This window comes from Panthera pardus, unplaced genomic scaffold (genome assembly GCF_024362965.1).
Source record: "Panthera pardus isolate Hobbes unplaced genomic scaffold, ASM2436296v1 HiC_scaffold_2, whole genome shotgun sequence".
NCBI classification, from domain to species: domain Eukaryota; kingdom Metazoa; phylum Chordata; class Mammalia; order Carnivora; family Felidae; genus Panthera; species Panthera pardus.
This window is the reverse complement of record NW_026526765.1, coordinates 79,352,466-79,364,445: the sequence shown is the minus strand read 5'-3', so window position 1 is coordinate 79,364,445 and position 11,980 is coordinate 79,352,466. Positions and strand designations below refer to the sequence as shown.

At 33.5% G+C, this 11,980-nt stretch overlaps 1 protein-coding gene across 1 annotated transcript; it reads right to left on the bottom strand.

Annotated features, from left to right (window-relative positions):
* Positions 1 to 4,110: 4,110 nt before the first annotated feature.
* Positions 4,111 to 4,551, bottom strand: LOC109267653 (ATP synthase subunit g, mitochondrial-like). Its single transcript, XM_053907186.1, has one exon. The coding sequence runs from the start codon at positions 4,535 to 4,537 to the stop codon at positions 4,226 to 4,228; it is 312 nt and encodes a 103-aa protein (XP_053763161.1). The 5' UTR covers positions 4,538 to 4,551; the 3' UTR covers positions 4,111 to 4,225.
* Between the last annotated feature and the right edge of the window lie 7,429 nt (positions 4,552 to 11,980).

The window sequence follows — 11,980 nt, the reverse complement described above, 5'->3', positions numbered from 1 at the left end:
ATAGCATTTATAAATGAGCTTTAATTCTAGAGAAATTCTCCTTCTTTCCTCAAAAAACACAACCATCAACTAAGGGCTACAGAAATACAAAGGTCAATTGTTCCATATCTGCATGTGGCATTTTAAAATCCAGTTCAGACTTGACTGATTCTGGTACTTCCATTCTGCTATTTTCTATAGCAGAATTTCTAATTCTATATTTTTTGGAATTATTCTAAAATAATATTATATTATTATAATATTCTATAATATTCTATAATAATATTATTCCTATATTATTCTATAATAATATATTCTATATATATATTCTATATATATATAGAATATATATTCATTATATATATTCTATAATAATATTATATAATAATCTATATTCTATAATATTCTAGAATATATTCTATAATATTCTATAATATATAATATTAATTATTCTATAATAATATTCTATTCTATAACAGAATATTATTCTATATATTCTATAATATTCTATAATAATAACATTCTATATTGATATTCTATATTAATAGAAAATATTCTATAATATTCTATAATCTATATTCTATATAATATATTATTCTATAATATTCTATAATATATTCTATAATAATATTCTATAATAATATTCTATAATATTCTATATTCTAGAAAATATTCAGAATAATAACAAGAATAGGTGGGAGAGAGAAAATAGGATCCTCAAAATATATATGCACGACCATGGCTCTGTGTGAGGGTGGGAGGAGGACACATACTATTAAATGAAAGAGTAGTTAAGGTCCAACTGCATCAAAGTAGGAGAGGGAAACATATATGACATTGTTGTATGACAAGAAAGCTACCAATTAGCTACACAAAGATTTCAAGTCTTGCAAAGCATATATACAAAGCCATCATGTCGCACTTAAAATATTGAATAAACTAAACAATATATTTGAATTGACTGTTTTATTTGACACACACACATACACACAACACTGCTCTTTTCTGGATGAGCTTATATGTACTAAGATGAAAGTTATATATAGCTTTTCCTCATTTCTTTGAAAAAAATATGGTATTAGGTGACTTCAAAGCTCGGTTGCCATCTAATTAGATGAAGTGAGTCTTTTTTTTTTTTAAATATAATTTATTGTCAAATTGGCTTACATACAACACCTAGTGCTCATCCCAACAAGTGCCCTCCTCAATGCCCATCATCCGCTTTCCCCTCTCCCCCACCCACCATCAATCTTCACTTTACTCTCTGTATTTAAGAGTCTCTTATGGTTTGCTTTTCTCCCTCTCTGTTTGAAACTATTTTTTCCTACTTCCTTTCCCCCATGGTCTTCTGTTAAGTTTCTCAAGATCCACATATGAGTGAAAACATATGATACCTGTCTTTCTCTGACTGATTTATTTCACTTAGCATAATATTCTCCAGTTCCACCCACGTTGCTGCAAATGGCATGATTTTATTCTTTCTCATTGCCAAGTAGTATTCCATTGTATATATAAACCACATCTTCTTTATCCATTCATCAGTTGATGGACATTTAGGCTCTTTCCATAATTTGGCTATTGTTGAAAGTGCTGGTATAAATATTGGGGTACATGTGTCCCTATGCATCAGGACTCCTGTATCCCTTGGGTAAATTCCTAGTAGTACTATTGCTGGATCGTAGGGTAGTTCTTTTTTTTAATTTTTTGAGGAACCTCCACACTGTTTTCCAGAGTGGCTGTACCAGTTTACATTCCCAGCAACAGTGCAAGAGGGTTCCCGTTTCTCTACATCCTCACCAGCATCTATAGTTTCCTGATTTGTTCATTTTAGCCATTCTGACCACTGTGAGGAGGTATCTCAGTGTGTCTTTGATTTGTATTTCCCTGATGATGAGTGATGTTGAGCATCTTTTCATGTGTCTTTTGGCCATCTGGATGTCTTCTTTGGAAAAGTGTCTATTCATGTCTTCTGCCCATTTCTTCACTGAATTATTTTGCTTACTTTTAAAGTAAGTCTTATCTCTTTACTTTTTAAGATTCTGATGAAAGTTATGAACTTCTCTAGAAAAATGTTTCATGTAAGTATAATTTTAGGTGGTTCACACACAACCCAGAGGCCTGGGTAAAATCCTCAGACAGAAGGGAAAAGAATACAGATTCTCAAAAGTACTCATCCTTGGGCAGACCACTTTCTGAAAATATGATAGGGGCAGCATACTTACTCTCCTTTCACACTAGAAAAACCAGTGTAAAATGTCTGTTTCCCTTTGAGCCATACAGAAATATCTAATTTATCAATAGGAGAGTTCACTTTATCACATTTTAGGTTATATTATGAGATTATATTTCCACTTCAAATCCTTAAAGCTTTTGGTTTAGTAATACCAAGAGAAAAAGGAATATAAAAAGGTATGTACATCAAGTTAACACCTTTATCCCTAATTTCATCAGGCTCTTAATTTCCATTACAAAGAAAAAACAGAAAATTCTATATGTATAAATAATTGTTTCCTTTATGATAAAACTCATGCCTTCCATTTAACCAGTAAGAAATATAAAAAGAGTCACTTTTAATGATCCTCATATATTCATCTATTTAGCACGTGGTGAATTCCCAATTTAAGGTAGATTCACACCGTAACTTTTAAGTAAATAAGGACTGGTGATATTTATCTTTAACAAACATCCCAGGTGATGGATTGATTAGTCACAAACCATACATTTCTTCAACGAATTAGAATGAATTATAATTGGAATTCTAATTGAATTAGAATGAAACCCTTGGTTCATCTATATTGGTTAAATACAGTATCTCCATTTACCTCAGGGGCTTACTGAAAAATGCAAATTGCAAATAGCTTCAGAGATCCCCTGAATAAGACTCTAAGGTATGAGGTCTGGAATCAGCATTTTTAGGACACTCCCAATGTTATTCTAATTCACACGAAAGTTTGAGACCTCCTTCACTGGAGATTCCTTCCAGCCCTATGATTTTATGATTCTGGTTTGTGACTAATCAGCCTAAATTTTAGTCGGTAGACCACACAACTCCCTGCCAAACTTCCTCCACCAAATATAGCAGAGTTGACAGATGCCCAAGCAGCAGTGGTCTTTGTGTGTGCCCATCCTAAAAGCAGCTGGGTCTTGTGGCCTTAGCCCCAGCTGTCTGGAACTAGGCAGCAGGTGTTGAGATGGCCAGCTGTTCTCACAAGGCAAGCCTGGCAGCTTGGCTTGCCCAGGTCTTGAATTTTCCCTTGGGTGGCCTTCCTTTTGTGGGTGGTCTGGCTCAATTCTAATTCCAGTGAGTGTGCATTCCAAGGCTGAAATACCCGGGCCAGAGCCTACAGAGAGCACATGTGTGTTTTATGTTTATAAATATGTATTCACATATTGAATTGGATGATCACTTAACGTCCCTTTCAGCCTTAAATTCTATGTGTGTTTGTGTGTGTGTATTTATGTATAATTATCGTGCAAAATGTTCTCATACGTGATTTTTAATTGCAGATGAAGATGGGCATGGTCCAATGGTCTCTACTCTTTCTCAGCCCTCTTCAATTTTCAAAATTAAGTCTGTTTTAAGAATAACACTAAAAAAGTAAAGCTTAAATACCACCAAAATACTACCAGAGTAAAGTAACTGTAACTAAGCAATCTCAGAGAAAAGGAAATTTTGAGACAATACACTGTCCATGTGCAAAAGACATAAAAATTCATGAAAATGTAAAGGGATAAAGAAAATGCATCTTTTTTTCAAGAGTGTAAGGCTTTAAATTACTATTCTCACATTTATTCCTTTTAAACATATGTTGCAAAATGATTTATATTACAACAATATAATAGTATATCAAATTTGTAAAATTACCACAAAATTGAGTTTAAACTTAAAAGTTATATTTTGAGTACATTGTATTTATATATTCTTTACATTTGAATTATTTTCATAGCTCTTATCTTCTTGTTATAGTAATAAACATGAGAAACTCCACAATTTGATACTGTCAGATAAACTTTTGCTGAGTAGATTTACCACCATTTCAATTGATGACTGTCTGATGACTTTATATAATGAATCAGAGATAATGGTTTCTGAGTAAAGTATACAATTTTTAATACTCTGAGTCAATACAGTTTTTTTTTTTGATACATTATCTTATTTTATTCAAATACCAGTCTGATCACATATTGTCCAAAAACACTCAAATAACAAACCAAATACAGACAGACAGATGTTAAAGATTGGTCTTCAAACATCATAGCCAATGATGCCACGCTTGCCTATGATCTCGCCGACATAAAACCACATCCACACCTCAGTGGCCACCAAACCATTCAGCAGAGCTTCCTTAACTATAAGCTGTTTGAAGCTACCAGTTTGAGCGCTCTTGACTATTTTTTTCAAGCTCTGAATAGCTGTAGGGATCTCAGCAGGGGTTGGAGGAACCAGCTCAACCTTGGCATAGTGCCAAAACGTGACCAATCGAGGCTTCGAGTAAGTCACAGCAGCGTTTACCAGCGCCAGGGCCTTCTCCTCGAGGTTACGGACAAACTGGGCCATGGTTAGAGGATGGAGAGTCCCGTCAATACAGTTTTAATCTGCTTCACCTACATGTTGAAGACCTGATTGAATAGGTTGAAAAACTTTATCTTGTAAAGTACTTGGTTATTTTTCCTTTTAAACTTCTTATGCTAGATAGCATTTAAAAATATTATCACAAATCTTTCAAGAAACAATAACTTTGTTAAACAATAATTTCTAGGAGTACATGTAATATTGAAATACTTAATTATTCTTTTGGAGGAAAATATGAGATCTCTCCACTAGCCTATGTGAACAAAAGTATTTAGAACAATAGACTCCATGTTGCAGTAGAATGATCAAAGCTTTATCTGGAAGAGGAAAAACTGTACTTTACATTATTTACTGTCAAAAGGAAATGAGGTTTAACATATACATTTATATATGCATATAAATTATACAATTATTCAAACTGCTAATGAATGTCATTATTTTAACCAAATACCTTCCTTCAAATGTCTATAAACCAGTTAGCATAGCTGAAAAAGGCATACACAGATGGCCTGTAAACAGAAGTTATAAAATGAAGAGGAAATTTGATGGTTGGTTATTTAATTTGATCAGTAAGACATGCAAAGTGATGGGAATAAATTGATGTGTAATCCTGAACTGCCCATGGTGTCTACACTGATCCACTTAAGCGGCAAGCCCATGAACTTCATTCCATTTTGTGGGAATTAGGACAGAACTCTTGCTAGGCAAAATGTGGCAAAAGCAGCAGTGATTTGCAGGGCCTCCTCTTGGATGTCCTAGTTCTTACCTTTTATTCTGTTTAGGGCAAGCTTCCTAAGTCCCTAAAGGTTCTTTGTTATTTTATGCTCTCCCTTTCTACTCCATAAATGTTTTCTTGTTCTACAGAAATTATCTAAAATGTAGCCACCAAAATGTGAACATAAATTAATATATTTTTATTTTGATAAAAAATATATGACATATGAGGTCTCTCCTAACAATTTTTTGTGTATAGTACAGATTATTGAACTATAGGCACAACTTGTACAGAAGATCTCTAGAATTTTCCATCTTGCATGACTGAAAATCTAAACCCAGGGAACAGTAATTCTCCCTTTTTCCTCTTCCAAACCTTTGGCAACGACTCTTCTACTTTCTGTTTTTAGAAGTTTGACTAATTTAGGTACCTCGTATAAGTGAATCATACAGTGTTTATCCTTATGTTCCTGACTTGTAACACTTAGCATAATGTCCTCAAGTTTCATTCACATGGTACAATATGACAGAATTTCCTTCCTTTTTATGGCTGAATAATATTCCATTGTAAGTATATACATACACTGTATGTACCACATTTTCTTTATCCATTCTTCTGTTGACAGATGATTTCTTTATCCATTTACCTGCTGAAGTAGCCACCCCCTACTTTGCTTTATTTTCAGTGGTCCCCGGGTATCCAAACTATTATGGTTCTGTGAGCACATTAAGTAAGTCCAGACAGAAACTATGTCCTTGGATAGTCCTCTGAATAGCTAGAATTTTGGAAGTAGCTCCATTCTTTGCTTTCATCCTAAGGATATGTTGTGGGCTGGGTATTCTTTTTGGTACCAAACTGTAGGCTTAGAAAAGGAACTGATGTAGGTTAAATGAAATTGCTTTTGTTATCCATTTCAATGTGGCTATTCCTAGCTCTGTGCTCACCTACAGTACGGTGACTTCTTAACCAGATACTCTAATCCTTATAAAGATATTTTGGTCCATATGACATTGTTAAACCAGCATTTATATTGGAGGAAAATACTGGGACTTCCTATTCCGCCATCTGGCTGATGTCACTGCTCCCAAATGAATGAATTTTTAGAACGTTATCGTTATTAAATGTGTTTAAATAATTAACCTTTGATAATCTTATGAAATTCTGAATAAAAGCATTGATTACAAGATTTCATTCAATAATTGAGGGAATGGGACTCTGGGAGAACTTGCTGGGGAGAAGGCCCTTATAGATGTCTCTACATGTACAATTAATGGTCCATCTCTGCATAAAGCCAGTCTTAGCACACCCATGGCTTTGGTGATGTATTTTATAAAATCCTGCCACTCTAAGAATAACTAAGGACTTAGACTTCTTTTGCGAGAGCTTATGCAACAAAGAGTCTAAGAGCAAAGGCCCTGGAGCCTGCTAGCAAGGTTCATGCCCTAGTTTTGCTACTTTCTAATCATGTATGTTCAGGCATTCAAGGAAGGCATCAACTACACTATGCCTCACTTTTCTCATTTCGCATGACATTGATAACATCCTAGAAGTTGGACCTCATTTGGCTTAAATGAGTTTTAAAAGTTTCAATATTTTTAAAGCATTCAGAATATTGCCTGGTACATGGTGTTATATAGGTATAAGCTATTACTTTTATAAAAATAGTTGCTAAAAAAACATACTGCAACACAAAAATTAAATGTATATTTGTTAAAGATGACATAAGTAAGTTTAGAACAGAGAAAATATTTGTAACATAGGTAACAGATAAGTCATAATAAATTATACATAACATATAGCATACTAATACATAACAATTATATAAGAAATAACAATAATAGCTTTACAAATTAAAACAAAAATGAAATTCAGTTTTACGATGATATTGGCATAAACAAAAAAGATTAATGACATCCAGCATTAGCAATAAATCCGTTCTCAAATACCGAGTATAAATGGAATCACCAGGAACATTTTTTAATTTTTTTAAGTTAATTATTTATTTTGAGAGAGAGAGAGAGAGAGGGAACATGCATGAAAGCATAAGCAGAAAAGGGGCAGAGAGAGAGGGAGAAAGAGAAAACCCCAAGCAGGCTCTGTGTTCTCAGAGCAGAGCACTATGGGAGCCTCCATCTCACAACTGTGAGATCATGACTTGAGCCAAAACCAAGAGTCAGATACTTAACTGACTGAGCCACCCAGGGTATCCCAAAATTCCCAGGAAAGTTTAGAAAAAAATCATTAAAACACAAAAGTATTCATCAAAACATAAAATATCCTTATCTATTAAACAAGAAATCCCATCCTAAAATTCCTGTAGAAATCCTTAAAGGACCATTTAAGTTTGTAAAACATATGCCTATGCATATTGAAACATGCTTTTAATAGGTAACATCTGAAAATAAACTGACATTTGGTTATCAGTTGAAGTTAATAAATTATACTCCAGTTACCCTATGGAATATTAAGCAGCTATTTTATATATCACCCATTACAACCCTTAAATGCATAAGAGAAAATTCACCACTGTGTATCAGACTATTAACTCTGGTTACCCTGGTTACCTCTAGGGAAAGGAAATATTTGGAAGACTTTGACACATTTTGTATTTTATACTCTAATTTTATACCGGATATATTTTAATTTTAAAAAGGCATATTCTTGGGGCGCCTGGGTGGCTTAGTCGGTTGAGCGTCTGACTTTGACTCAGGTCATGATCTCGTGGTCTGTGAGTTCGAGCCCTGCATTGGGCTCTGTGCTGACAGCTCAGAGCCTGGAGCCTGCTTTGGATTCTATGTCTCCCTCTCTCTCTGCCCCTCCCCCGCTCATGCTCTGTCTCTCTGTCAAAAATAAATAAACATTAAAAAATAAATAGATAAAAAGGCATATTCCAAAGCAAAAATGAATTATTTTCTATTGCTAATCAATCAATAGCGAGGTATAAAAGACTATATGTAGTAACATTCCAAAGAGAAAATAAGATTAGTAAAAAACACAACAAATGTTGGTATTTATCAACCCTAGATAGTGGGATAACAGGTGACTTTTATTTCCTCTTACATTATACTTTTGTAAAGTTTCCTAATTAACTTGTATTATATTTATATTATAGTCAGGGGAAAAAATAAGCTTATGTTCTTTAAAAAACTTTAATGTCCTCAAACCCCATGATTGAAGAATTTATTGGAATAGAGAACATATGACCAATTAAGTCTAGAGTGAAAATCAAACTTCCTCTCACCATTTTGTCCACTTGTAGGACCTGAATTTCTGTTATACATATCCTTGTCCTCCTTGATTTAATGAACCAAAGCACAGATTATAAGCAGCAACATAGCAACCTATATGAATTATTCAGCCTGAATACTCCTAACAACATATTGAAATAAATCTATCAATCATTAGGTGGGAGCTATGATTTAGAAAATGTGTTACAGTAAAGTCTCTATAAACATAATATAAGAAACCTGCTGAAAATCATTCATTAAAATTTATATTAAATAATTTGGTGTATAATGTTTCAGCCAATGTATATGTCTTCTTAAATGACTATAGAACTATTGTTCACTTAAAAATATTAGCCTCTAAAATTATGTAGCTTTTTTTACTTTTCAATTTTCTTTTAGATTTTCTTTTTCTATTGCACTTGGCCAAAAACCTCTGAAATTATGTCAGAATTGTAGCTTTTGGAGGTAAAATCTCAAATGACCAAATGGATCAAATCAAATTTAATATGATGTGATTTTAAAGAGGCCAAGATACTATATTTTGAAAATTGATGTTTATTCTGGAAATATTAACTAAATATTTTGAAAAAATTACCAAGGAAGCAACCTTTTTTTCCTTGTACAGCTCTGTTATATTTGGCAGTCATTTCTAAAATCATTTTCTATAACCATATTCAATTTAATGACTATCCAAGAATTGTACCGTAGTGACATGGGTGAGAATAGGGCTGCTTATTAAAATTCACAATTCACAAATGGGCTACTCTCAATTATCCACATAGCATGAAATTTGAAATTCAGAAAGAGAAGCCTCATTTTAAACAATAGTTTGGAGCCTTTAAATTTTTTCCTAAGCTTAAAACAAGCAGTCCAATTTACTGATTAAAGTTTTATCTCATTTTCCCGGAGCCCACACATGAAGGGGAAAAAAAAGAGGAAGAAAGAGAGAAGGAAACTATATAACTCATAGTTTAAAAAAGGAAAATTGTCAGCACTATAGTCCTCAAGGACTCCCAGTAAAGTCAGCAATGAAGAAAAAATCTCTATAAAAATAAATTAAACAAAATGAGACTGTATGTTCTTGACATCAAGGGCGTTAATTATTGTGAGAGTCCAAATCTCCTTAGCAAAAAAAGAAAAATGAATCTGTTCTGCCTGGAAGACAGGGAATCTCGTAGCTTAGAGTCTGAGGCAGTAATGATGTGGCTGTCTTGAATACAAGGTATATTGGAAGAGGTGAACCCTTTTTCCCACTCCCCAAAAGATTGACCAGCTTTCCCAAAAAATCTATGGCTTGTTGTGATGAGCACCGGGTGTTGTATGTAAGTGATGAATCACCAAATCCTACACCTGAAAATGATATTACACTGTATGTTAACTAACTGGAATTTAAATACAAAATTGAAAGAAAAAAAAAATTAAGCCGAATCACAAAATGGGTGTGATACAGAGAAAGAGAGAAATTCAAAGTCCTAAGGCATAAATTATTTCCTAAAGTGCTAGTTATTTTAAAATACATTTATTTAGGGGTGCCTGGGTGGCTGAGTCGGTTAGGTGTCTGACTTCAGCTCAGGTCATGATCTCATGGTTTGTGAGTTCCAGCCTGGCGATGGGCTCTGTGCTGACTGCTCGGAGCCTGGAACCTGCTTCCGATTCTGTTTCCATCTCTCGCTGTCCCTTCCCCACTCATGCTCTGTCTCTCTCTCTCAAATATCAATAAAACATTTTAAAAATTAAAAAAAAAATACAGTTATTTATACTATTATGCCCTACAGCAGTTTTTCTCAAATTTATGCCTAAGTATCATTTGATTACTTTAGTAAAATACAGATTCTCATTCTGATCCCAGGTGATGCTAATGTTACTGGCCCAAGCACCACACTTTGAAAAGCAATGCCTACCATATACTTGATAATTACAAAGAAATGGACTGTCTTGTGAAAAAGAAATAAAAACAATCCTATTTATAATAGTATCAAAAACAATAAAATGCTTAGGGATAAATTTAACCAATGAGGTGAAAGATCTCTATACTGAAAACTACAACTTTGATTAAAGAAGATGAGAGATATTCTGTGTTAAGGAATCAGGAGAAATGATATTTTTTAAATGTTCATATTACTTAAAGTCATATATATATATTTTTTTAAGTCCAATCCCTAACAGAATACCAATGGCATTTTTATAACAATAGAAAAAAATTCCAAAAATGTGTATGGAACCACAAAAAAACAGCCAATAGCCAAAGTAATCCTGAGAAGGAAGAATAAACCTAGAGGCAACATACTTCCTGATTTCAAACTACATTACAAAGCTATCATAATCAACATATTATGTTACTGGCATAAAAATACACTTGATCTTAGCCAAAAGGCCGAGAAGCGATTGCTGGCATAAAAATAGACACATAGCCCAATGGAACAGAATCAGAAGTGCAGAGATAAACCCTCACATTTACAGTAAACTAACATTTGACAAGGGAGCCCAGAGTACTCAGCGGGGAAAAGATAGTCTCCATAAATGCTGTTGGGGAAATTTGATGATCACATGCATAAGGAAATTGGACTCCTCTCTAACACCACTCATGAAAATTAACTCAAGTAGATTAAAGACTTAAACATAAGACCTGAAACAATAAAAACTCTAGAAGAAAACATAGGAAAAAAAACTTCTTGACAATGATCTTGTCAATGCTTTTCTTAGATATGTCAAAATTACAAGCAGAAATAAATAAGTGGGACTGCATCAGACAACAAAAAAAGGCTGTATACAGCAATAGAAACAATCAAAAGTGAAATTCAGCCTATGAAATGGGAGAAAATATTTGCAAACCACATATTTGCTAGGGGTTAATATCTAAAATATATAAGGAGTTCATGTAGCTCAATAGCAATATATATGTGTGTGTGTATATATATATATATATATATACACACACACACACACACATACATACATATATGCATATAGTATACATATACATACATGCATATATATACATATGTGTATGTGTGTGTGTGTGTATTGCTTAAAGGACCTGAGTAGACATTTTTCCAAAGAAGATATACAAATTGCCAACAGGCACATGAAAAGATGTTCAACATTACTAACCATTAGGAAATGCGCATGTGAAAAACCACAATGAGATATCACCTCATACCTGTTAGAATAGATATTATAAAAAAGACAAGAGATAGTTGGCAAGGATGTGGGAAAAAAGGGAGCCCTGTGTATCTTGGTTGAAAATGTTAATCAGTATAGACACTATGGGAAACAGTATGGTGGTTCCTAAAAAAGTTAACATTAGAACTACCATGTGATCCAACAACCCCAATTCTGGGTATAGATCCAGAGGAAATGAAATCAGTATTTTGAAGGGATATCTGCACTCTTGTGTTCATTGCAGCATTATTCAGTTATTCACAATAACCAAGATATGGAAACAACCTAAGTGTCTGGCTTATTTTTAAGTGTTTATTTATTGTT